Source organism: Schistocerca cancellata, chromosome 1 (assembly GCF_023864275.1).
Source record: "Schistocerca cancellata isolate TAMUIC-IGC-003103 chromosome 1, iqSchCanc2.1, whole genome shotgun sequence".
NCBI classification, from domain to species: domain Eukaryota; kingdom Metazoa; phylum Arthropoda; class Insecta; order Orthoptera; family Acrididae; genus Schistocerca; species Schistocerca cancellata.
This window is the reverse complement of record NC_064626.1, coordinates 783,858,573-783,885,982: the sequence shown is the minus strand read 5'-3', so window position 1 is coordinate 783,885,982 and position 27,410 is coordinate 783,858,573. Positions and strand designations below refer to the sequence as shown.

The 27,410-nt window shown below is 41.1% G+C and overlaps 1 protein-coding gene across 1 annotated transcript in view; it reads left to right on the top strand.

Annotated features, from left to right (window-relative positions):
• The window catches only part of LOC126187448 (methyltransferase-like protein 17, mitochondrial), a 126,749-nt gene that overhangs the window by 10,024 nt on the left and 89,315 nt on the right, over positions 1-27,410 (top strand). Inside the window, exons 2-3 of the mRNA XM_049928537.1 lie at positions 5,864-6,023; positions 11,643-11,774. Coding sequence (XP_049784494.1) covers positions 5,864-6,023; positions 11,643-11,774 — 292 coding nt within the window. The remainder of the gene's footprint in view (positions 1-5,863; positions 6,024-11,642; positions 11,775-27,410) is intronic.

The window sequence follows — 27,410 nt, the reverse complement described above, 5'->3', positions numbered from 1 at the left end:
TAGGTATGTGTGTGGGTCGAAGACTTATTAAGAATAGAAACCAGTATGCTGTCATTGATGGAGAGTGTTCATGAGAGATGAGGATATCGTCAGGAGTGCTCCAGGGAAGTGTTTAGGACCCCTATTGCTCTCTAACATAAATGATTTGGTGGGCAGCAATCTGTGGTTGTTTGCGGATGGTGCTGTGGTGTACAGTAAGGTGTCAAAGTTGAGTGACTGTAGGAGGATACAAGATGACAGACAAATTTTCCAATTGGCGTGATGAATGGTAGCTAGCCCTGAATGTGGGAAAATGTAAGTCAGTGCTGAAGAATAGGAAGAACAAACCTGTAATATTCGGATACAGTATTACTAGTGGTCCGCATGACACAGTCAAGTCATTTAAATATGTGGGCATAACATTGTAAAGCAATTTAAGATGGACTGAGCATGTGAGAACTGTGGTAGGGAAGGCGCATGGTTGACTTCAGTTTATTGGGAGAATTTTAAGAAAGAGTGGTTCATCTGTAAAGGAAATCACATATAGGATGTTGGTGGGACTTATTTTTGAGCACTGTTTGAGTGTTTGGGGTCTTTGCCAGGTCGGATTGAAGGAAGACATCGAAGCAATTCAGAGGTGGGCTGCTAGATTTGTTACCGGTAGGTATGAACATCACGTGTTACGGAGATGCTTTGGGAACTCAAATGGGAACCCTGGAGGTAAGGCGAAGTTCTTTTCAAGAAACGCTGTTGAGAAAATTTAGAGAACCAGCATTTAAAGCTGACTTCCGAACTGTTCTACTGTTGCAACATACATAGTGTTTCAGGACTGTGAAGGTAAGATAAGAAATATTAGGGCTAATACATAGGCTTGTAGACAATCATTTTTCCCTAGCTCAATTTGTGAGTGGAACAAGAAAAGAAATGACTAGTATTGGTACAGAGTACCCTCTGCCACCCAACATATGGTGGCTTGCGGAGTATCTATGTAGATATAGACGAGCTATCATCCTCCTGAATGCAAGTCCAGTGTGTTAACTTCTGTGCCACCTTGCTTGGTCCATGTTGAATGTGGTTTGGGGTTTTGTAGGAGGAAGAGAGCTTTTTTTTTTGGGGGGGGGGGAATTAGGATGGTGTGTTTGTGTTTTGTTTTTTGGTTTTTGTGTTCTGAAGTTGTGGATGTCTAGGAAGAATTCTTGTAGATTGTCCATGAATTTGTTGGCATAGGATTGTGTCATGTGGGTGCCCATTGTCATAACATGGATTTGTTTATAGGTGGTCCCTTCAAAGGTTAAGTAATTTTGGGTGAGGGTATAGTTAGTCATGGTGAACAGAAGGTATGTATAGGTTTGGAATCAGTCAGGCATTAGGAACCCTTCCTAACCATTCAGAATCCCAAACCCCTCACCTGGTTCAGATACATTGACGACATCTTATATTGATCTTCACGTCAGAAATAGCCACATCAGTACCTCCATCTGTATCAAATCTACTAACCACCAGCAATACGTCTAATTTGACAGCTGCCACCCATACCAAGAAGTCCCTTCCATACAGACAAGCCTTCCATGGCCTTTGCGTGTATAATGATGAGCAGCCTCTCTACAAATATAGCAAGAGGATTACTGAGGCCTTCACAGACTGAAATTACCCTCCAAACTTGTACAAAAACAGATCTCCTGTGCCTCATCTCTCCAGTCTCCCACCATCTCCCAGAGTCCCCCTGTCTGGCCACAAAGGAACATTCCCATTGTAACTCAGTACCATCCAGTGGAATCACATTCCCTGCCAAGGTTTTGACTTCCTCTCACAGTACCCTGGAATGAGGAATATCCTCCCTACTATACTTCCCACCCCACCAAACCTACGCAATATCCTCATCCATCCCTACTTTACCCCTGCTCCCAACCCCTTACCTGATGGCTCATATCCCTGTAATAGACCTGTTCGATACATTCTCCCACCACCACCACCACCACCACCACTACCACCACCACCACGTACACCATTCTGGTCACTAGCATCACCTACCCCATCAAAGGCAGGGCTATCTGTAAAAGCAATTATGTGATGTAGAAGTTAAACTTCAACTGCTGTGCTGCATTCTATGTGGGCTTGACAACCAGCAAGTTGTCTATCTGCATTAGTGGCCACCCACAAGCTATGCCCAAAGAGACAGCTGGTCCCCTCAGTTGCCGAGCATGCCACTCAACACAGTGTTCTTCACTTCAGTGACTGCTTCAAAGCCTGCACCATCTGGATCCTTCCTACCAACACCAACTTTTCTGAATCGCGCTGGTGGGAACTCTCCCTGCAATACATCCTATGTTCACACAACCCACTGGCCTTGCACTGTTCATTAGTGTCTATTCTTCACCCACCTACCCCCTTCCCCTCTTCCACTCTACCACTACATGACCTTCTATTTAATCAGTTCATCCAGTCTCTTTTTACCATTCCTCTACTGTTTTCTGCCCCCCCCCCCCATTTCACCCCCAACTGCCCCTTTCCTCCTCCCCAATCTAATCTCCCAACTGCACACAGCTGCCCTACACTGTCTCCACCATGTCCCTGCATCCTCCCACAAGCAGCACTTTCCTGTCCCACACCTGTACCCTGCTAGCACTCACCCTTCACACCCGAGCTTCTTCCTTAGCAAGGCATTTTGGCTGAAAGGTCACATGTTTTGTACTGTTCTTGTTGTACTTGTTCTGCAATTCAGCATCTCCACTATATTGTGAGTAGCAATCTGCCCTTTTCATAGTATTGTTGTTATCCCGTCCTAGATTTTCCATGGTGTGATAATGTTATTATGTAGCGCACAGTCCAATTCTTTTTATCTCTTTGAAATCTTTCCATTTGTATTTTACACTATCACTTAGCTATATGGATTGATAAACTCTTATTGTGAGACCTGAGTCAGCTTGTGTGTGTGCCCATCACTTTGGACAGACCCATGACAGGCTTAGTTGACAGCAATATTTTGTTCCAACCACCACCTCATTTCTGCTTTGCACTGTGCCTAGCTGTCAGACGGTTATGTATGCTCCCAGTTTCCCCTTTTAGATGGACAGATCACAACCATACACAAGCGTGCTCACAAATAAGCCAGAGAGCCATGATCTTGCACATTATTAATAACAGTTTAGAGGTAGGACATAGTATATACATGTTAATCATGTACAGAAGTAAGCAATTATGAAGTTACAACATACATTTATGATCCTATTCTTTTCTGAAATTTACATAGAGAATATCAAGCAAACTTCGGTGGCTAATCATCTCCACTTCTGGAGCAGTAAGTAAGCGTGCTTTCGAATTAACTTTTCTGAGTTCAGTTTTCAATAGGACTACTAATCATTTCTGGCTGCCAAAAGGTTTGCCAGTGTTAATTATGTTGAACTGCAATGCCTGTGGCTAGTTGGTTGAAGAGATGCACATCATTGTGATGGGTACAACATGTAGGCCTCTTCTTCCTTGTATCATTGCTGATTAGTGGAACTTAATGTGCACACCAACCTAATTCTGATTAACATGCTTTGTCTCACACCATACAAGGTCTTTTACATAGTTTCTCTGTCGTCACTTTGCCAACCCAGTCTATGATGAAGTCATTGAACCAGCCTGATTTCTGTTCTCGTATGATAGGTAGTAAGAAAGTTTCAATTATCACTGCGAGAAGTTAAGTTATCTAATTAATACTTTGCTTCTTGGTGTGTACATATCTGCAGTACTGGTATAACATTGAAAACCCCATGTCATTGTAAGTCATTGTAAGGAATGAAAGCAAAATTGTGCATCACATCTGTCCTTTATCAGTAGACTGTGCCATTTTCTTTTGGCGCCTTTAGCAGTGTCCTATATCTCTGTGGAATGGAGTTTTGAGTGGGTACGAGGATGACAGACATGTACCTTCACACAAACAAAAAATTAATTACACAATTTTTTTGAGATGATGATAAAACTTTACGACTCCTCATTGTATGTTTGGTTGCCTATTTTGGTTGCTATGTGCGGTGGTATCCTCCCTGACTCCTCTAGGCCACTGATGCATCTGCTGGAGCTTGCTTCATCTCAGTAATCATCAGTAGTGTAGGGAGAAAGCACTGTGGGTGTTAATCTCCAGGACATTTCACATGTTGGTAATGACATGGTTGAACAAACATTTCTGCAAATATTATGAAGTTAACAAAATACAAGTGGGAGAAATGACTCACAATAGACTATTTTACAGCATGTGAATGTGCTTTGGAAATGGTATTTTGTAAATCTCCTCTTACACGATAATAATAGTTTATCAGTGTATTGTTTTAAATTGTTGTGTATTACATTGTAACAATAAGTGCTTTACTTAAAACGCTACATCAATACTTTGGCTGTGCACTCTTTTAACATTGTTGTATGAGTGTCAAATGTGGCTTGTATGAGTGTTCCCTGTGACAAAATCATACCTTCTCATCTTTTACCTTGCCAGTAACCTTTTTTTGAACAAACTACTGTTCACTGTTGGCAGAAGACGCAAAGTGTCAGAGACTACTATTTTCCCTTAAAAGAGGGAGGGGGGGGGACAGAGAGAGAGGAAGGGGGGGGGGGGCAGGTAGGCTGGCTGGCTGGTTGGCTTTATTTTAAAGTATCTTAGATTTTGCCGTGTATACCAAGTATTTAAGTTCAGTAAAAACTTAAGTTATTTTGGTTTGTCTTGGATGACTCACAGCTGTACGGGACATAAAATAAAAAATTCCATGGGAAAATTAATTTTCCAGTTTATAAATCATAACCAGGGCCTTAGAATTCACATCTGACTTCACTGAATAAAGTTTCACTGCTACTGGCAGCACTTTCAAATCCAAAGACTACCAAATGATAAAAAGCCTACATAATGTACAAAGTTGTTGAAAACAAAATGAGAGTACTTTCATTTCAATTCACTTTGTAAAAGTAATCCATTCTCCTCCGAATTAAAAACACAATATATTGTATGAGTAATATGATAAGTATTGCACCTTGTAGTATTAGATATCCTAACAGTTTTTAAAAATATAATTGATAACTGCTGTAGTCCAACATGGCACAACTATAAATACATCAGTGCTGAAAAAATACAATGCAGTGACTGACTATTGCCATTTTAATATTGTCTTCCTTTTTTGTAACAAACGCAGATTGTGTATGATGTACCTCTTAGACCTCTGTTGCATACCTCTGCTGCATTCACATTGGTCTCCCATATATTGGATTCTCCAGAACTTGAAGTTGGGAAGCTGGGTGGTGGCTCAGACGTTTGTAGGTGTGAACATGAAACATTGTTTTCCAAAGTTATTAATAAAAGGATTTTTCCCGACTTGTTGCCCTTCAGTCATCACTCAGCAACAGTTTAAAAATTCATCATTCTCTCCTTACACCTGGAATTAATATTTTAATGGGGAATAAAAAAGATGTATGTAATTGGACCATTTCAAGTTGCCAAGTAAAAACTTCTTGTGTGTAACGAGATGGGGGCAGCAACGTGCTAAGAGGGAGTTATAATGTGCCTGCAGTGAGCAGCTACATTCCAGAAGCATAGCTGCAGAGTAAATATGTGCTTAGTTGCCATGTTTGTTATTTTTCTTGTTGCATCTTATGTTTCAGGTTAACGTAAAACAATGTTGGACACATGTTCATAAGTAAGATGTGCTACTCTCACGCAGTGTTAGATAATTTGTATATTTCTGTATTTGTAGTACAGCTGTTATGTATTGGACTAATTTATTTTGAAACATTATGTCAGTCAGATTATGTGGATGCATGTTTTTGAGTTGGTTAATAAATAGTCACTTGAATTTTGTATAAAGAAAACATCATGTTGGATATGTTTGTATTTGGAATGTTTATTTAATTCTTTCAGTTTGCCACTAATCCAAGACCAGTTGTCACTTTAGAACAAAGTGTGTCAGAAGCTATCGAGAACAAAGAGATTAAACCCCGACATCATCCAGGCATTTTGAAGCTAGGTCCTGTGCAATTACCAGAGCAAATACAGAGGGCCGTACAAGTTGCAGTTCAAGGTTTGTATTCATTGTGTGACAGAAAATGTTTGTAGTGAAGTATAGCAGGATAAATTGATTCATTTCATGTGATGAAATGCAGTACTGCTTGGACAGAGATACACCAAAATATTGTGTGTGTGTGTGTGTGTGTGTATGTGTGTGTGTGAATAGTTGCCATGAAAGAAAGATAGAGATGGGGAGGGGGGGGGGATGGTAAGATGAGCCAAAATTGCAAAGAAATATGCTTAGTATAGGGCAAAACTAAGTTATATGAGGGAAAAATGGTGAACAGAGCCATTATTGTGAAAAAAATTAATTCTATATGAGGTAAAACTAGTTTTAAAAGATCTTGTACATCACAAATAAGGGGCAATTTGTCACAATCTTGTGAACACATTCCTGGCAGAGCATAGAACAATCATATGGAATGGTCTCCATATCCTCCAGATCTCAGCTGCATTAAGAATGCACGAGCCATGCTACAATGAGTGGTTGGCAATCATTCGGTTCCACTAGAGACCATACAGGCGATCACAGAAGCCACTGTTGAGGAATTTGAAAATATCTCACAGGCTTATGTGGACAGTTGGGTAATGAGTATGTTTAACTGCATTAAAAGTGTCTGCAATTATGAGCAGGGCCAATTGGTTCATAAACATTGTGTTACGCAAGATGACAGTGTGGAAGAAACTGTAATGTTTTGCAGTGGGATCTTTTGTAAGGTTTAGTTTTAGGTCTTTTTTTTGTTCATGTTTTTCAATTGGAAATGCATTAATCTTCTTTGTTTTTGTTTTCTTGTGAGTGTACCTGACAGAACAAAATCAGCTATGTTTTCTATTATGTCTAGTATTGACAATAAAGCAACATTTATTTTAACCATTATATTTACAGAAACAATCCTCATGCTTGGAAATCACTGTATCTTATTAATGATAATATGATATATTGTTTTGTCTACAAAACTCTTTCCTGCCCATTATTGGTTTCCACAACCATGGAGCCACTACTTCTCACTCAAGTTACTCCTCAGTTGGTCTCATACGCTGTGTGCACACTATTGCTGTCCTCCCACCAGGGAGAAATCCCTGCTAGTCCTCAGCACAGCAGGCAGATGCACTGACTATTCAGCTATGAAGGGGACAAAGAATGAAATGTTAATGTTACATGTGTTCTATGAACAGGAAATGTATTGCACTGTACAAGCCGTAGGCTAGCCTGTCTGGTCAGCTTCATTGGCAAGCTGAATTCAGCCCACTGCAACAGAGGTGGTGTGCTAGCAGTCCAGCTCCCCCACCCCCCCCTCCCTAGTCCCCCTCCCCGAGCTCACTAGCCCTTTGTGCTGTGCACCTTGCTATACCATATTTATCAATCCAGTGTGTTGCATGTGCTGTGGCATACCTCACATCTGTTGGCAACATCCTAAAACTTATAGGGCGAAGATGTGAGTCTTTGATGTTGTGTACTAGGTTAATACTACCATGTGTCAATGGATTCTTACATTGGGATTATCAGTGATTCCTCCCTACAGGAATGCATTTCCTTCAATTTTGTTAACATATGATCAGGGTGTATACGACCCGGGACAACCGAGAAATCTGGGGGAAAACCAGGAATTTCTTCATCTGGGAGAAAACCGGAAAAAACCTGGGAATTTTTCAGAATTCTGGGAATTTTTCACTGTTTTACTTTTCAGTTAAATTTTTGAAGTTTTGACTGGCAAGTATTGATACTCTAGCAAAGAATGCTACTGTATCCTGCTACTGGAGAATAATACTGCAGAAATAAAATATAAATGAGAGGAAAAAATAGAACTTTAGTTGCAAAGGAAAAGTGTCATTTATAACAACAAAACACTGTGCATCCACAAGCGTACACAAATAGCAAAAATATGTCAAAGGCCTTAGGGTGAAGACTATGTAATACCTCGTAACAATAAACTGCTTTCTGTGAGCGTGACATCGCAACTGTTTACATTGGGTTTGTTTGAGCAGTTGCCAGTGGGCTCATGTGCATGTGCAGTAGACTCGCATATGAGCAGTACCTTCTCCCACTTCCGGCTACTTGAATTGTGGCTGTTAGCTGTATCGGCAGCTGCCAGATACGCACATGCGAATAGTTGTTTGAGTTGTAGTGGGAAGGGGGGGTAGTCTCCACGTGACCCATGTTTGCTTTAACTTATTTCGCTGTTTCTTCTTTGTTTACAGCTCCCACGTCAAACGAAAACAAAACGGATTTCTGTGGCCAGAAGCTATCAAGTGAATTAAAATACATTCACATAATTATGGAAGGCAAAAATATATTGTTAGTTCCAGTTTCTTGATTTGATTTTATTTCCAAGTTTTTAGCTGTCAAGCATTAATTGCGAGGCAATCAATTTATTTGAAGCAAAGTATTTCATTCCACAGTATTGGCTAGATCCAGTTGTTTGCTGAATTTCAAGTGCATGTTTTCATCTGCTACCATGTATGGCATTATGCCATAATAAAGAACCAAACATGGGATAGTTCAGTACTGGTACTCCAAGAAAATTTACATTCCAAAAACCACACTGAAAAGCTTAATATCAGGTGGGACCTACTTCATTGTGAATCTAGATAAACCAAAGTGCACTTCAAGCCGAATTATGTATTTTAGTATGGTTTATGAAATTCCAATGCTCTTGGAGTATCCTCTGATGTCCTGTTTCTTTTAGGACGTAATGTTGATCTCTTAATGCTGTATACATACGAACATGCTGGCTTCCCACATCACTGCAACTATGCTTGCGCAATAAAGCCTGTTTTCTGGAGCTCTCTGGCAACTGCCGAAACGAACCTATTCCTAACAGTCTCAGGATAGTATTGTGAATGGTGGTTTGAGAAGTGTTACTTTCGAAGTAAATTTCCTTTAACGCAAGATGAATTATGTTACGTGTGAGAAAGTGGGATGAATTTCTTAAATCACAGAGCATTTGACTCTCATTTAGAACTGAACACTTTGAGGACCAGCCACAGAATTTTGAGCCCAGAAGACCAGACATTTATGTCATTATTTTAAATTTACTGTCACATTTGTGTGACGTATCTTAAAGTATAACACACGCAAAAAAAGATCAATATTACAAGTGAGAGCTTAGTTTCTCTTGTAGCTTATTAATCTTCGAGACCGATATTATATGTGAAAGCTCAGCATTTCTTGTAGCTACACTATGTGTATTAATATAAACCATTAACTTTTCCTCTTTGTGTGTTTGCGCTATGTAACAGTGATCTTGCTATTGGCAGACTGCAACATTTGTCCTACGCTCTGAATATCTGCTGTCATCGGCTGGCGAGAACATGTGGCGTGAGATTTGATTGGTTTAGAAAAGGGCATAGCAATCTCAATTTCAACGCTCTGTATACTAATGTGCTGTGTTTGGTCCAGTTCGAATTTATACTTTCGTAACATGAAAATATGCAGCATCATGTTGCTGTACATCAAAGGTCTTCCAAAAACTTCTCTCCTTTTTTTTACCAGAGGTCTTTCCAAAACTTCTCTCCCCCCCACCACCACTCCCCCTAAAGCACCGAGAAGTTCTATGCCAGTGTATAAAATGTTAACTATTCAAAGATTGATAAGTTTTACAGTTCTGAGGGAAAATCTATGGCAAACCTACTGTCACTTAGCACAGAAAAAGTGTATTTTTGCCCGGGAAAAAGTATATTTTTTAACCGGGATACCTGTGAAAAAATTCTGGAATTTTTTTTCCTTTTCCGCATATACATTAGTGATTGATTTGCATTATAATTAGAAGACTTTATCCATAGTAAACCAAATAACTAATCTGATAGTGTGGGAAAGTTATGTGCGAGCAAGACTGCACTTAGCACCACAGTCGTTTGAGCCAGCTGGGCTGATGTGTAAGCCACTTGGGCTAGGAAGGCTGAAAGTTGCACTGAGTGTGACTTTTTATCAGGACAGAAATTAATAATAAATATAAGCAGTTCAGACAAGAGGAGAATAGAAGCTTTTGAAATGTGCTGCAGAAGAGTGCTGAAGATTAGATGGGTAGATTGAATAATAACTAACAAGGAAATACTGAATTGGGCTGGGGAAAAAAGATAGCTATAACACAACTTGAATAAAGGAAGGTATTGCTTGATAGGGCATGTCCCAGGGCGTCAAGGAATCATCAGTTTGGTAATGGAGGAAACTGTGCAGCATAAAAACTGTGGAGGGAGACCTAGGCATGAATATATCATGCAGGTTCAAATGGAAATATGTTGCAGTAGTTATACAGAGATGAAGGGGGTTTGCACAGAATAGACTAGTGCGGAGAGTTGCATCACATCAGTCTTTGGACTGTAGACCACAATACCATGATAAAATTAAAACTATACAGGTCATAGTGGAAAGAGAGAGAGGATGGCAAGTCAGGTTTTCATGATAGTATCACAATTAAACTGAGTGCCTAAACTGTGTTCACAAATTAATAGTGCTTGTAATAATCATTTTATTAATCTTGTGGAAAAGATGGGCTCAAATACTTTAATTGAAGAAACAAAAGGACATGTTAATATAGAAATATTGCTAACCCCTTTTCCTGAAATTGATAGAACTATGAAAGTTCTCAAAAACAAAAGCTTCCTTGGTGGTAAGAGTTTTGTACACAATTATGGAGAGTTCTTGATAAGTTGTACTTATGGTGATTCATAGTATATAATGTTTACTCTTACTGTTTCCTTGTTTCCATCTATTGATGATAATCACCAACAGAGATAAAACCGAAAACATGAAATCAGTGTTTGATGATTTTATGTTGACACTGTGGTGACTTGACATTTCATATTCCCATTTTTGTCACAATGGTATAAAGTAATTTGGTTGGTGAAATCTCTGTCAAGTGATGCAATAGGAATGGATTAAGAAATTATTCTCATCACCACTGGAAACTGGACAAGGTAACACTAAAGTGGAGAATTATATTACCACTGAGCTTACATAACAAGGGGAAAAAAGGCAGGAAAATGAGTTGAGAGGGATTGTAATAAATTATTGAGATCTTGCCAGTGGCCATTTATAAACATTTTGAATCAAGTGAAAATGACACAAAAACATTGAATAACACTTTCAGCATGGAATAATGTTTTTGTGACAAATGAGAAGGATGTCCATCCATTGTATGGTATGGTGCACATAGTAAATCACTTTTACCTCTTGAGTGATGCCACACTATAACATAGATGAGACTCTTGTGTGGAAGGAACTGACTTCAGATGCTGAAGCAATCATTGTGTCAGGCTATTTGGAACTTACTTACATTGCATGAAGTTTAGATTTGTATGTTAACTTCCTTTTTGGTGCTCAGTTGGTGCCTTGTTCTTTTTAATTCCTCTATAAGTAGGATTGTGCAACTCCAGGTTCTTCTTCCGGGTTTCATTTCTTCCTTCTTATCTTTATCCGCAGGAGAGGGTTATATAAATGCGGAGTGCAAGATTGTATCATATTTTAATATGCTGTTTGTGATCATACAATGTCAATGAATCCTTCAGTGAAGTGTGGCATATTATAAATTTTCTTTTTTATCTATTGCAGTGTGTAACTTTCATTTTTGTTCTTCAGAGCAGCATATGATGTAGAATATGAGAAAATAAGATAGTACTTTCATATTTTCAGAACATTCGTTGAAAACCCTATGTGAGCAGGCAGAGGCGCTGAACAATTACCTGAAAGGAAGACGACCACCTCCTGATGCTGAAGAAATTAAATCCAAGACAGCATTAGCTGAGAGCATTGTGCAAAATAAATGTAAGGTGACATGGAGCTGCATTAATTTTGTACTGATATAATTTCTGTTCAAATGAAGGCATTCTGTATTCTTTTCCTTAAAGTCTAGTTTGTGTGTGTGTGTGTGTGTGTGTGTGTGTGTGTGTGTGTGTGTGTGTGTGGTTTTTTTTCCCCCTCATAAATACAGATTGCATGAATAACAAGTTACCACCCAGAAAAGAATAAAGTGGTCTTGAAGTAACAAATTTTTGCTAGTGGGACATCCACAACTGTTAAATGTAATGCTCATCATTAAAATGTCTGATACAGATATATGGTTATTTATTGAATGAAGCCTTTGCACTGTCAGGGTTCAATGACTCAGTCTCATCTTCAAGTGCATCTATAAATAGTAGTTCAGAGAATCCATGTCAAAGGTAACTTGGTAAGCCATGTATGGCAGATGTGTTGCCTTACAAGCTATCTATGACGTGGATGCCTTGACCTACAATTTATAGGTACAGCTGAAGATGGGGCTGAGTCACTGAAACCTGCTAGTGTAAAGACTTGTCAATAAATAACTATACAATTGTAAATTGTGTTTTTATCATGAACATTTCTTTTAAAGTGTTCATTGTATTGCTGTCAAAAATTTAGGTAGATTATACAGTACATAGACTGACAGAAGAAAAAAATTGCAACACCAAGAAGGAGTTGTGCAACATAGACAAAAGTTGGTAGGTTCGTTTCTACATCTGAAAGATGATTTCTATTCAGATTTTGTACCAGTCGCATAAGAGTGGTGCAAGTAGCACCACTATGAGGATGTGTATCAGGTTTGCTTTAAATACATGATGTAACAGTGTTGAGTGTTGGTTACCTCTGAGATTGGATGTGGTGTGTTTATGTTCATCAAGAATGCCCTTTAAGGTGACAAAGACACCATTATCGACACCTCATTGAGTTTGAACAAGGTTGTGTAATAGGGCTACGAGAAGCTGGACTTTCTTCCTGTGATATTGGAGAAACACTTAGCAGGTATGTAGCCACTGTGCATAATTGCTGGCAGTGGTGGTCATGAAAATGTGTAGTTGCAAGAAGACCGGGCTCTGGACTGCCATGTGACACTACTAAGAGGGGAGACCATTGTGTTCATCATATGGCTCTGTCATACTGTATCTGCAGCAGCAATTTGATCAGCAGTGAGCACCACAGTGACACAAAAAACTGTTACAAGCCAGTTACTTCAAGCACAGCTCCAAGCCGGACCCCTGTAGTGCACATTTGACTGACCCCAAACCACCGCCATTTGCTACTTCAGTGGTGTCAAGTGAGAGCTCATTGGAGGGCAGGGTGAGATGTGTTGTGTTTTCTGATGGAAGCTGATTCTGTCTTGGTACCAGTGATGGCCAAGTGTTGGTTGGGAGGAGGCTAGTTAAGGACTTGACCTCAACCTGTCTGCATGCTGGACAGACGAAATCTACTCCTGGAATTATGGTCTGGGATGTGATCTTTTTGACAGCAGGAACACTCTTGCAGATATCCCATGCACCTGACTCCAAAATTGTACGCCAGTGTGGTGATACGGCGTGTGTACTGTCATTCTTGAAGTTCATTCCAGGAGTGTTTTCGAACAAGATAATGCTCACCCACATACCGCTGTTGTAACCCAACATGCTCTACAGTATGTCAATGTGTTGCCTTGGCCAGCTCCGTCACCAGATTTGTCTCCAATCGAGCACATGTGGGACATCATTCGATGGCATCTTCAACGCCATCCACAAAGAGCACTAACCATCCCTGTATCGATCAACCAACAGGCATGGAACTCCAGCCCAACATTTTGACAGTTATGCCAGTTATTAATGTATCAGAATTTCACATTTGCAGTGGCTTATCTCGTGTGCACATTAAGTTGTGTTCTAGCAATGTTAATCACTCAAATATTTTACGTAGACAAATTGAAATTTGAACATTCTACATTTATTACTTTTTGTTTTGCAATTTTTCTTCCATCAGTGTAATTGTGCTAAGTATAGTTTTCAATGGAACTAATTTGAGTTCATATTCTTTATGCAAGATGCAGTTTCTAAATAATGATCTGCTAAAAAATTTTGACATTATTGTGTCCAAAAATTAAAATTAAGGCTACATCAATGTGCCCATATCTCCAAACATACATATATTCTCTCAAGAATAACAAACAGAGGAGTGAGCTTTTTTTAAATTTTTTTATTAAACCAATAAAGGCTTGCGAGCAGTGGCTGAACCGCGTGTGTTTTGAACCACTTAAGCGGGAAGGATAATAGTAACCAAAGTTAGCTATGGACTGCCCTGTATTTTGTAGGAAACTAATCTATAAAGTACAATTTATTTTGTACGCTGGAATCCACAGTCCAAATTAATTTCTCCCTTCAGAACAGTTTTCTGCATTGGTTGTACTTATTAATCATTACCTTAGTGATTGACCATTATCAACTCTTTCATCATTATCAAACATGCATAACGCACATTTGTGTCAATGAAGGATTGCAAAGTAAGATGATAAGAACATATGACAATCACTGGACATCCTGCTTTTTGGTGTGTTCATTGACAATCTTGTGCCAATATGTAAGTCTTTATAGTGTTTGGGGCATGATACATGCTCTGATTTACTGTGTACCCTTGATATTGATGAAAATTTCAAAAATGCTCAATCATTAGTGTGCTGATTAATGACTAAGAAAATTGACTAGGCGCAAGTATGACTGAGTGTTCCATGTTGTTGTTGTGGTCTTCAGTCCTGAGACTGGTTTGATGCAGCTCTCCATGCTACTCTAGCTGCTTCATCTCCCAGTATGTACTGCAGCCAACATCCTTCTGAATCTGCTTAGTGTATTCATATCTTGGTCTCCCTCTATGATTTTTTCCCTCCACGCTGCTCTCCAATACTAAACTGGTGATCCCTTGATGCCTCAGAACATGTCCTACCAAAAGATCCCTTCTTCTAGTCAAGTTGTGCCACAAACTCCTCTTCTCCCCAATTCTATTCAATACCTCCTCATTAGTTACGTGATCTACCCATCTAATCTTCAGCATTCTTCTGTAGCACAACATTTCGAAAGCTTCTATTCTCTTCTTGTCCGAACTATTAATCGTCCATGATTCACTTTGTACATGGCTACACTCCATACAAATACTCTCAGAAACGACTTCCTGACACTTAAATCTATACTTGATGTTAACCAATTTCTCTTCTTCAGAAACGCTTTCCTTGCCATTGCCAGTCTACATATTATATCCTCTCTACTTCGACCATCAATAGTTATTTTGCTCCCCAAATAGCAAAACTCCTTTACTACTTTAAGTGTCTTATTCCCTCATCTAATTCCCTCAGCATCATGTGAGTTAACTCGACTATATTCCATTATCCTCATTTTGCTTTTGTTGATGTTCATCTTACATTCTCCATTCAAGACACTGTCCATTGCGTTCAACTGCTCTTCCAAGTCCTTTGCTGTCTCTGACAGAATTACAATATCATCGGCGAACCTTAAAGTTTGTATTTCTTCTCCATGGATTTTAATACCTACTCCGAATTTTTCTTTTGTTTCCTTTATTGCTTGCTCAATATACAGATTGAATAACATTGGGGAGAAGCTACAACCCTGTCTCACTCCCTTCCCAACCACTGCTTCCCTTTCATGCCCCTCGACTCTTATAACTGCCATATGGTTTCTGTACAAATTGTAAATAGCCTTTCGATCCCTGTGTTTTACCCCTGCCACCTTCAGAATTTGAAAGAGAGTATTCCAGTCAATATTGTCATAAGCTTTCTCTAAGTCTACAATTGCTAGAAACGTATGATTGCTTTTCCTTAATCTATTTTCTAAGGTAAGTCGTAAGGTATGTATTGCCTCATGTGTTCCAACATTTCTACAGAATTCAAACTGATCTTCCCCGAGGTCGGCTTCTACCAGTTTTTCCATTCATTTGTAAAGATTTCGTGTTAGTATTTTGCAGCCGTGGCTTATTAAACTGATAGTTCAGAGACAGCAAAGGACTTGGAAGAGCAGTTGAACGCAATGGACAGTGTCTTGAATGGAGGATGTGAGATGAACATCAACAAAAGCAACTTTCTTTGGGATTGGAATTATTATATTCCTCTTGAAGTCTGAGGGTGTTTCGCCTGTCTCATACATTTTGCTCACCAGATGGTAGAGTTTTGTCAGGACTGGCTCTCCCAAGGCTGTCAGTAGTTCTAATGGAATTTTGTCTACTCCGGGGGCCTTGTTTCGACTTAGGTCTTTCAGTGCTCTGTCAAACTCTTCACGCAGTATCGTATCTCCCATTTCATCTTCATCTACATCCTCCTCCAATTCCATAATATTGCCCTCAAGTACCTTGCCTTTGTATAGAGCCTCCTCTATATTCTCCTTCCACCTTTCTGCTTTCCCTTCTTTGCTTAAAACTGGGTTTCCATCTGAGCTCTTGATATTCATTCAAGTGGCTCTCTTTTCTCCAAAGGTCTCTTTAATTTTCCTGTAGGCAGTATCTATCTTACCCCTAGTGAGATAAGCCTCTACATCCTTACATTTGTCCTCTAGCCATCCCTGCTTAGCCATTTTGCACTTCCTGTCAATCTCATTTTTGAGACGTTTGTATGCATTTTTACCTGCTTCATTTACTGCGTGTTTGTATTTTCTCCTTTAATCAATTAAATTCAATATTTCTTCTGTTACCCAAGGATTTCTACTAGCCCTCGTCTTTTTACCTACTTGATCCTTTGCTGCCTTCACTACTTCATCCCTCAGAGCTACTCATTCTTCTTCTACTGTATTTCTTTCCCCCATTCCTGTCAGTTGTTCCCTTATGCTCTATCTGAAACTCTGTACAACCTCTGGTTTAGTCAGTTCATCCAGGTCCCATCTCCTTAAATTCCCACCTTTTTGCAGTTTCTTCAGTTTTAATCTACAGTTCATAACCAATAGATTGTGGTCAGAGTCCACATCTGCCCCTGGAAATGTCTTATAATTTAAAACCTGGTTCCTAAATCTCTGTCTTACCATTATATAATCTATCTGAAACCTTTTAGTATCTCCAGAGTTCTTCCATGTGTACAACCTTCTTTTATGATTCTTGAACCAAGTGTTAGCTATGATTAAGTTATGCTCTGTGCAAAACTCTACCAGACGGCTTCCTCTTTCATTTCTTACCCCCAATCCACATTCACCTACTACATTTCCTTCTCTTTCTTTTCCTATTATTGAATTCCAGTCACCCATGACTAATAAATTTTCGTCTCCCTTCACTATCTGAATAATTTCTTTTATCTCATCATACATTTCTTCAATTTCTTCATCATCTGCATAGCTAGTTGGTATATAAACTTGTACTACTGTAGTAAGCGTGGGCTTCGTGTCTATATTGGCCTCAATAATGCGTTCACTATCCTGTTTGTAGTAGCTTACCTGCACTCCTATATTTTTATTCATTATTAAACCTACTCCTGCATTACCCCTATTTGATTTTGTATTTATAACCCTGTATTCACCTGACCAAAAGTCTTGTTCCTCCTGCCAGCGAACTTCACTGATTCCCACTATATCTAACTTTAACCTATCCATTTCCCTTTTTAAATTTTCTAAATTACCTGCCCGATTAAGGGATCTGACATTCCACGCTCCGATCCGTATAATGCCAGTTTTCTTTCTCCTGGTAACGACGTTCTCTTGAGTAGTCCCCGCCCGGAGATCCAAATGGGGGACTATTTTACCTCCTGAATATTTTACCCAAGAGGACGCCATTGTCATTTAACCATACAGTAAAGCTGCATGCCCTTGGGAAAAATTACGGCTGTTGTTTCCCCTTGCTTTCAGCCGTTCGCAGTACCAGCACAGCAAGGCCATTTTGGTTAGTGTTACAAGGCCAGATCAGTCAATCATCCAGACTGTTGCCCCTGCAACTACTGAAAAAGCTGCTGCCCCTCTTCAGGAACCACACGTTTGTCTGGCCTCTCAACAGATACCCCTCCGTTGTGGGGCGAGGTCTATGGTTCATGGAGGGGAGGAGGGGAGTGGGAGAGAGGGTTCCATATAAACTTAATTATGTATGTAGACAGTTCATTCATCCCAGGAATCAAGAATCTTGATGATTTTTGCGTGTTATCAAGATAGATACTGGCAAGACATAGGTCCTGGGAATTCTGAGACTTTAGACAATGGTTTAATTCGAAGTTTGAATGTGGATAATAAATGACAAAAGAAATATTTTTTCGTGTGATATAATTACAGATTAACAATTTTCTGATTTCTTTCACTTTATTTTGAGCCTCCTTCTTTCCAAATGGCTTGATTCTTGGCCAACAGGAAATCCCCTATAGTTTTTGACAAGTGAGTTTTTGAGTATCAAAATACATGACATAAATGGCCATATCTCACATTCATTACACCACCAAGGAACCATAGACGTTAGTATGTGATATAAATTTCAACTTGATGTGTCTACCTCTACCTGAGAAAAAGGGGTCTGAACAGACGGACGGGCAGGCACGCACTCAGATAATAAACAACTGCTTCTTTCTTTCTCTGTGATATAATTACAAATTAACAATTTTTGGGTTTTTCCCTTTTATGTGTACCGTGAAAACTTGCTTTTTACTAAATTTCATGATTCTTGGTCAACCGAAGGTAACCTTTAGGCTTTGATGAGTGAGTTTGTGGGTATCAAAATATGTGATATAAACTATTGTACCTTTTGACTGCATTACCTTAAAAGCTTAATTTTTTTTACACCACAAGGGACCATGACCCTTGGTATGTGACATAAATTGGAACTTGGTGTGTCCACCTGTTCTTGAGAAAAAGGGGTGTTAACAGATGGACAGAGAGACATTTAGAGAGCAAATGACAAAAAAAAAATTTCTTCTGATATAATTACAATTATCACTTTCCAGGTATTTTCCATTATACGTACTATGAAACCTTGCTTCTAACTAAATTGCACGATTCTATGTCAGTGGGAAGTATCCTATAGGTTTTGATGAGTGAGTTTGCACGTATCAGAATATACTGCTTGGAGTGGAGAGGGGAGGGTGATGGAGGGAGGGGGGGAATTAGTGTACTGGGAAAGACTATGTCAGTTTTGACCTGATGAATGGCATATGCCTCATGGGTGATAGTAGATGTACTGATAATGGTTTCATCATTGTCTGCCATTAAATAGCATAATGGCATAGCTACCAGTGCACCATTTGTCTCTGCCCTTTAATAGGGAATGCTCACAGTCAGAATGCTAATTGTGGTGCAGATGTGTGAAGAAAGCAGGCAACCATGCCACAGAGATGCACTCATGCTTCCTACAGCCAACTTAGTGAGTTTGAAAGGGGTCAAATTGTGGTGTACTGAGTGGCAGGATGGTCCTTTCAGAGAATTGACACATAAGTTGGATGCGCTGTGTCACTTTTGCAACAATGCTGGTATCAGTGGTCATGTAAACATTCTCACACTAGTAGATGAGGTTCTGGTCATCCACGTAGCACAGATGCCCACCAGGATTGTTGTACTGTAAGGGCAGCAATGGCAGATCATACAGCCACCACAGCACAGGTAGAGGGCATGTGAATACAGATGTGTCAACATGAACTGTTGGGAACTGGTTATTAGCAGTGGGATTTTGAGCACACACATCTGCCCATCTTCCGCTCACATTACAACCTTGACATGCATGGCTCGACTGGTGCCATCAAAGGAACACTTGGAAGGTGAAATGGCAAGCTGTGGTCTTCAGTGATGAAAGCAGGCTCTGGATGCATGCAAGTGATGGTCATTTGCATGTACAATGTAGACCTAGTGAATGCTGTCTCATAGAGTGCATTTGTCTAAAATACATTGGCCACACCACAGGCCTAATGATCTGGGGTGTATAAGCTACAACTCGTGTTCACCTATGTTGTCTCCAGAAGGGATGCTAACCAGCACTGGGTACATGCAGAATGCTGTTTGGACCTATTCTTTTGCCATTCATGCAACAAAATGGCACTGTGTTATTTCAAGAGGATAATCTTCACTCGCACACTGCCCATGAAACTCAGTGTGCTCTGCAAGACGTGCAGCAATTTCGTTGTCCACCATGATCTCCAGACTTGCCTGCAATCGAGCAAGTGTGGGATACGGTGAGACAAGAAGTGACTCATGCACTCATCAGCCAATGACTGCTACAGAACTATGTGAAAAGGTTGAGCAGGTGTGGCATAGCATATCCCAGGACAGTTTTTGCGATCTGTACGATCAACTGGATGGTAGAGTCAGTACCTGAATTGACTGTCTTGTAGGCGACACCACGTACTAATAAGTGTGCTTCAGCATGGGTTGATACCTGGCACCTACGAACCACTTGTGCTATTGATCTGTAAATGTAATCATTTCATGTACACCTTATGCTCTGTTGCAACAGAAATCTTACGTGAATTAGAAACCTCTAAAAGGGTGTCCTAATATTTTGTTCAAGCAATGAATTTGTTTTCTACACCACCAAGGGACCATAGATCTTAGTATGTGACATAAATTTCAACTTAATTTGTCTACCCGTTTCAAAGAAAAAGGGATCTTAACAGGTGGACAGACAGGTAGACATTTGAATAACAAATGACAATCAAGTTTTTTTACCTGATGTAGTTATAAATTAACCATTTTCGGATTTTTTCCCCATTGGTTGTCTGTGAAACCTTGCTTGTAGCCAAATTTCATGATTGTACATCAATGGGAAGTAACCTACATGTTTTAATGACTGACTTTGCAATTGAATCATTTATTTCAGAAACCACCTAAGATTTTGATGGGATGTTACTATTTGGAGGTGAATACATCATTTATTGCAGAAACAGCCTATGTTTTGTAAGTCGATGAATAGGAAATGCAGATCTATATTGTATTCATAGAACTCTTCCATGATTTGTCTTATCACAAATATTTGATCAGTTGTTCCTCTGTCTGGTTGAAAGCCACACTGATGTTCCACTAGTATGTCTTCTGCACACTTCTGTATCCTTTTGTCTAATATATTTGTGAAGATCTTATAATCTGTGCTTAGGAGTGTTATACCTCTATTGTTTTCACAAGCTGTTCTATCCTCTTTCTTATAAATGGGGACTGTTATTCCAGTTTTCCAATTATCTGGTATAGGTTCTGTTTCCCATACATCAGATATTAATATGTGCAGTTCCTTCATTACAGCCCCTCCACCAGTTTTTATTAATACAGGGATGATGCTGTCTTCCCCAAGGGCTTAATTGTTTTTTTGTCTTGTGCACAGCCTGGGAGACTCTTGTGGTGTTGGCATTCTTGCCTTATTGGCATCATTGTCTACTTCCAGCTCCGCTCTTTCCTACTGTGCAGCTGTCTCTTCAGCTTCTAAGCTGGCATTCAGTGTATTTTTGAAATACTCTGCCCTTCTTCTCACTATCTGTTTATCCTCCCCCATCATTTTCCCATCTTAACTGGGGCATGTCATTGTTTTTGGCTGGAATCTGCTGTTTATTTTGCCTACAGCATGGTAGAACTTTCTTATTTCACCCTGTTCTGTTAACTATTCTAGTTCTTGAAATTTCTTTTTAGTCCACTCTCATTTCTTTCTTTTGCATGATCTGTTAGCTCTTTTACTGAATTCTCTATATTGTTCCACATTATTTCTGGTTTCTCTCTGTGGCACTTTTATGCTTGTCCTGTTCTTTTACTCTGTTCCTGGCCTGCAATCTTTGTCAAACCATTCCTGTGTTCCTCTGTTCCTTCCTATGCCAGTTATTTCTTTTGCAGTATCTTTAATGGCTTTTTCAATCCTGTTCCACCTTTTGTCTACTCCTACTGCAGTCTCTTCATTGCTCAACTTTCTGCTTAGTTTTACTTCATCAGGGATTTTCAGTTTGTCAGTATTCCAGTTCATCTTCTTTTCTGTTCTGTTGCCATTTGTTAATGACAGTTTCTTTCCCAAAACTGATTTTCTCACAAAGTGGTCTAAGTTACTGTTTGGTCCTCCGCAGCTCCGTACATCTATAGTTGATGTGGAGTGGTGTGCAGTTCCTAAAATATGATCAGTCTGATTGACTACTCCATTGACTGCAAACTTCCAGGTACCCAGATGGATTCTTTTGTGTGAGAAGCAGGTACTTTTAATAGTCACATTATTACATTTTCTTCATGTAGTGCATACTTTCCAGAAGCTCCATATTGATGTTCATTCCTCCCTATTTTTGCATTAAAATCTCCTGTTACTTGCATCAGGTTATATTTAGGCCCTACACAGCATACTTTTTCCAAGTCTTTCTAGAGATGTTCTTTTATTATGTCCTTTTACTTTGTTGGTTCAATTGCATTTACTATTGATGTGTTCCTAAATTTCCTTCTTAGTCTATGTCTGCATATCCTTTCATTTATGGATTCAAATTCTAGTAGGCTTTTCCTAACTTCTCTAATTATTATAAACCCCATTCCAAATTGGCCTGTTCTTTCATCTGGTCCACTGTATACCAATGAGTACTCAGGTTTTTTCTATGTGCCTATGTTCGTGCCATCTTATTTCCTGTAGCCCAATGACACCATACTTAAATTTTAAAATTTAATTGGCTATTTCTTTCATTTTTCCAGGCTGAAGCATTGTCCTCACATTCAATGATGTTATTGTCATGTCCTTTATCTGTTTCCTTTGCAGGGGTTGTGATACATGTTTTCCATCCAGTTTCTGAAGCTTCTGTTGAATTTTCATGATATTGTTTTTTTACAGCATGGTGTTGTTAGCCCCATGACCAACCCTCGACCTGGAAGATCAGTATTTGTAATAGGTTTGCTCTATGGAAACTGGCTTCGCTATGCCTCTAGAGCCCTGCCTGCTCTATGTTGTGGGACAGACTTTGTATGGCTCCTCAATCGAGACCATTCCACCTTGGGTGACCCTGCAGTAGCTATGCTACCACTGACACAGCTCTAGACTTCAATGAAGTGCACAAACCCTCCCGCCCAGCACTGAAGGTGCCTACTGTAAGGTGGTGTCCCCTAGGAGGTACACACGCTAGTGGGTAACTTTCCAGGCGCAACCTCTTGTTTCAGTGATGTACATCTTGATGTTGTGGGACCATAGTCCTCCTTGAACAGCCGGTAACATCTTCTTACAACAGTCAACTGAATTATGCACTGGCCAGAGGCAACACCTGTGGACATCACCACCACAGTAACCTTAGCCTCTGTCTTCACGTCAATTGGGCCAGCTAGGTTTGGCTGCCCACTCCACGTAACTACCGATCAAAGGAAGCAGCTTAAATCAGAATTGTTTGACCAATTGGCTAGTTTCTGCAGGTATGTACATCATAACACTATTACCTACCACCCCACTAGTAATGGCATGGTTGAAAGCTGGCACCATTCCCACAAAACGGTGTTTAGGTACCATGGTACATCCTGGACTTCCACCTTTCTGACTGTTCTCCTGGGAACTTCCGGTTTCCAACAGTTTTCAACCTCTACAAGGACTTGGACAGACAATACAAGAAGCTACATCATCGTTAGCGGCACAACAATGTGCAAGAATGGATCAGCCATGAGACTCAGATGCTACACATGACCACGAAGGCGAAGGTGGAGATGGTATGGAAGAAGATCTGTCGCCACCAGCACCAGTACAGTGAAAAGTACCTCTGATAGTTCTTCAATACAAAGAAGACTACAAGGAGTTATGGAATTGGCTCAAGACCAACTGCAAAATGCCGTTCCTGGTGAAACAAACAGGTGAAGACACGCTGAAGCTGAATCTTTCATCAAAGGACGATGACATCTTGGTTATGGATAAGCTAGGATGAGACGGAATACCTAATTATACATTCTCCGCAGTATGCACTCCAACAATCAAGGCGCTCTTTAATAAGATTCCTAAAATGCTCTCCAACGCAGACGTCAAAGAAGAGCTTGAAGGTATGGGATTTGTTGCATCACGTGTTGATTTTCACTGCATGCCAGGCACAAATCGCCCCACTTGACATCGGGGAAGTCTTCAAACTAACGAGGTTCTACAACCTATGCACTACAGTCGAAAAACTATGTAAATCACTGGGACCAGTGCAATGTTATCGCTGCCAAGGTTTTGGGCACGTCTCACGTCTATGCACTATGCCCCTGATGTGCATTAGATGCGGCAGGGGACACAGCAGCAAAGAAATGCACGTGGAAATGGGAAGAACCGCCCACCTGTGGACTTTGTGGCAGTTCGCATCCAGCAAATTTCTGGTCATGCATCAAACGCAAGCAGGAGAGCAGGCGGCAACGAGGCCTCCCTCCTCTTCACAAAAACACTGCTACCAGTGCTCGACGTCACCACTGACAGCCACGAGCCCCACCGACCACCGAAGAAAAAGCATGGCCGACACTGATGGACTGACGAGCAGCCAGAATTCGAGCAGAACTCAGTGTCGCTGACGCAGTGAGACAATGATCTCAGCCTCCTACACCACCACCTGCAGTGAGTCAGTGAGCCTTACCACTGGAACCACAACAGATGCCTCCAGCTGCTCAACACGCACCACAACAGGACTTCTCAGCCATTGTACAACTTCTGATGCAAGTTACATTATCCTTGGCGAAAGTCACAAGACATCTCTCACAACTTCCAGCAATCATCACCACCACCGGTGAATCAACAGTCAGCAGAGCCGTCCAGGCAGTAAGAGAAGTTTCAGCAGTACCCCAACATGGCTAGAATTCCACATCTGGAAGAACTCCGCATTGTAGCTTACAATGCCAAAAATGCCACGCACGATCTACGAGAGCTGCAGCAGTTTCTCATCGACTGAAATATAGATATTTGCATGGTCAGTGAAACTATACTGAAGCGCAGCATCTGCAGTAATATTCCAAATTACTGCTGCTACAGGACGGACAGCCAACACATGGAGGGGGAACAGCCATATTGAAACTCCATCCATCACTTCGAAGCTCAACCACTAATCACACGCTACATAGAATCAACTGCAGTTCTAGTTGAAACCCAGACTGGACATATTACCTTTGTCGCAGTGTACTGCAGCCCACGGAGAGTGTTGGAACTGGATGATGCCCGCATGCTGCTGCATCACCCCGGCAAACTGTTTGTAGCTGGAGATTTAGACTCCAAGCATGCTGCGTGGAATTCTCTCACCACCAATGAGAGCGGATGACGTCTCCTACAGGCTATGGAAGAAGTTCATGCCTTTGCTTGTGGACCCGAGGAACCCACATGTTATCCATCCAACGGCCGACCGGACATCATAGACATCGCCGTCACCAAGATGCATACATGCGTGCATGCAGAAGTGCTACATGAATTAAATTCTGATCCCCTTCTGGTCCTCTTTTGGCTGAACATCATCCTGGACTACTACCCCGGACATCTTAATCTGAAGAGGACAAACTGGCAGAGGTTTCGGGATCACGTTGACTTCTCGGTCACTGTCATAGATACAGAAGAGGATGTCACCAAAGCCTCCGTAGACCGCTTCACCAAGAATATCACTGAAGCACTTCATGCTACAACACACCCATCAAAACCCACCACTTTACAGACGCTGGACCTTCCGCCACACATTCTCGCCGCTATCCGTACCCACAACAGGCTCTGCCGTGAATGGAGAATCACCAGGGACGCTGCCCTCAAGTGGAGAATCAACCAGCTGCGACGCGTCGTATGGGTAGGTGTCATTGAGCAGAAGAACCATCTATGGGCCGATAAATTGACTATCCTTCACCCAGGACCTGGTTGGATGGCAATTGGTCCGCTTCCTCACTAATAGAAGTTCATGAATTCCACCGCTCACCTCTGAAGACCACACAGCCTACAGCCCACTGGAGAAAGCTGACATGTTGGCTAACACTTTCGCTGCAAACTTCCAGCCATTCCAGGACTGCATAGACCAGCGGAGGGTGGAAACCATTGAGAGAGACGTCGCCACCCTTCTACAGGCTGCAGACGAAGAGGACGACCCAATTCCATCCATTACAACAGAAGAAGTGCAAGAAGAAATTAAGCAGTTACCAGCCAACAAAGCCCCTGGAGTGGATGCTATCCCTGGACGCATCATAAAGCAACTCCCATGGTCAGCCATCGTTCACCTGAAGGCCATCTTTAACTGGATACTTCGATCAGCTACATTCCCACGAGTTTGGAAGCACTCCATTGTAGTTGCAGTGCCCAAACCTGGGAAAAATCACAAGCAACCCTCCAGCTATCATCCAATTAGCCTGATACCACACATTAGTAAGCTCTTCGAGTGACTACTTGTCAGCCGGCTGCAACGAATCATCGCACAAGAGGAGATTTTGCCGCCGGAACAGTTTGGTTTTAGAAGTGGACACTCAACCACCCAGCAGATACTCAGGGCAGTGGAGTACACCACCAGTGCATTCAATCATCGAGAATACTGCAGAGCTGTGCTGCTCGATGTTATTAAAGCTTTTGACAGTGTCTGGCACTCAGGCCTCATCTGGAAGCTTTGCCGATTCGGCTTCCCAACCAAGTACGTGAAGCTCATTGCCTCCTACCTAGAAGATCATACCTTCACTGTCAGAGTTGAAGATGCGACCTCTGTTGCAAAACAAATCTAGGCTGACGTACCACAGGGATCCGTCCTTGGACATGTGTTATATACCATCTATACCTCCGACCTGCCTGCAATTCCACAAGTCGAACGTGCCATTTATGCAGATGGCACAATGATCTTTACCCGCAGCCGCTGGAAAGAAGTACTTGTGCCACGCCTACAAAGTGCCTGCAATGCACTACAAGACTGGGCAGCAAAGTGGCGCATCAGCTTTAACCTGGCAAAAACACAAGCCATAATCTTCACATGGAAATGTACAATGCCTCACCGCTGACTCCGCATCTACGACATGGAACTCCAGTGGCAAGAGGCTGCACACTACTTAGGAGTCCTGATGGACAGGAAACTCACCTGGAGACAACAAATTGAAGAAGTCCAGCAGAAGATAAACCAGCGTATGGGGGCACTGTACCCCATTATCAATCAACACTCTGCCCTAACCATTGAAAACGGCCTGCTGATATACCGATTGTACCTAAAACCACTGTTTGATTACGCCTGTGAAGTGTGGGGTGGTGCAGCGAGAACGTACATACAGCGACTCCAGACACTGCAGAACATGATATTACGACAAGTCTGTCAGGTACCTCCGCGGTTCCAACACCGAGAGAAAGAAGTACTTGAGCGACACCAACAAATCGCCAGACGATTTTATCAAAAAGCGGTAACATCCACAAACCCCCTTATAAGGGACCTTGGAGTCCCACTTGAACAGCGAGGACCACATAGACGTCCTATCGCACTCCTGGATAGGTAAATATAGACATCACAAAATAAGTATAACCAACTTCCCCATTGATGTTTAAAAACACGTCCCACAAACACCCTAGCCAAACACTAAAATAAAGATGAACACACACACCCATACCCATCAGATGAGGAAGGAAATGCTCCCAGAGTAAAGCCTTCATTCCTTAACTTGAAGAAGAAGCCAGAATACTGTGGACGGAATGTTCTCCTGGGTCTAAGAATGATGTATAACCAAGATTTGGACTCCTGAGATGTGGAATTAGTCTACAGTGAACCACTGCATCTTCCATGGGACTTGGTCGAGGCCAGCTCACTGCAGCTACCAACTCAAA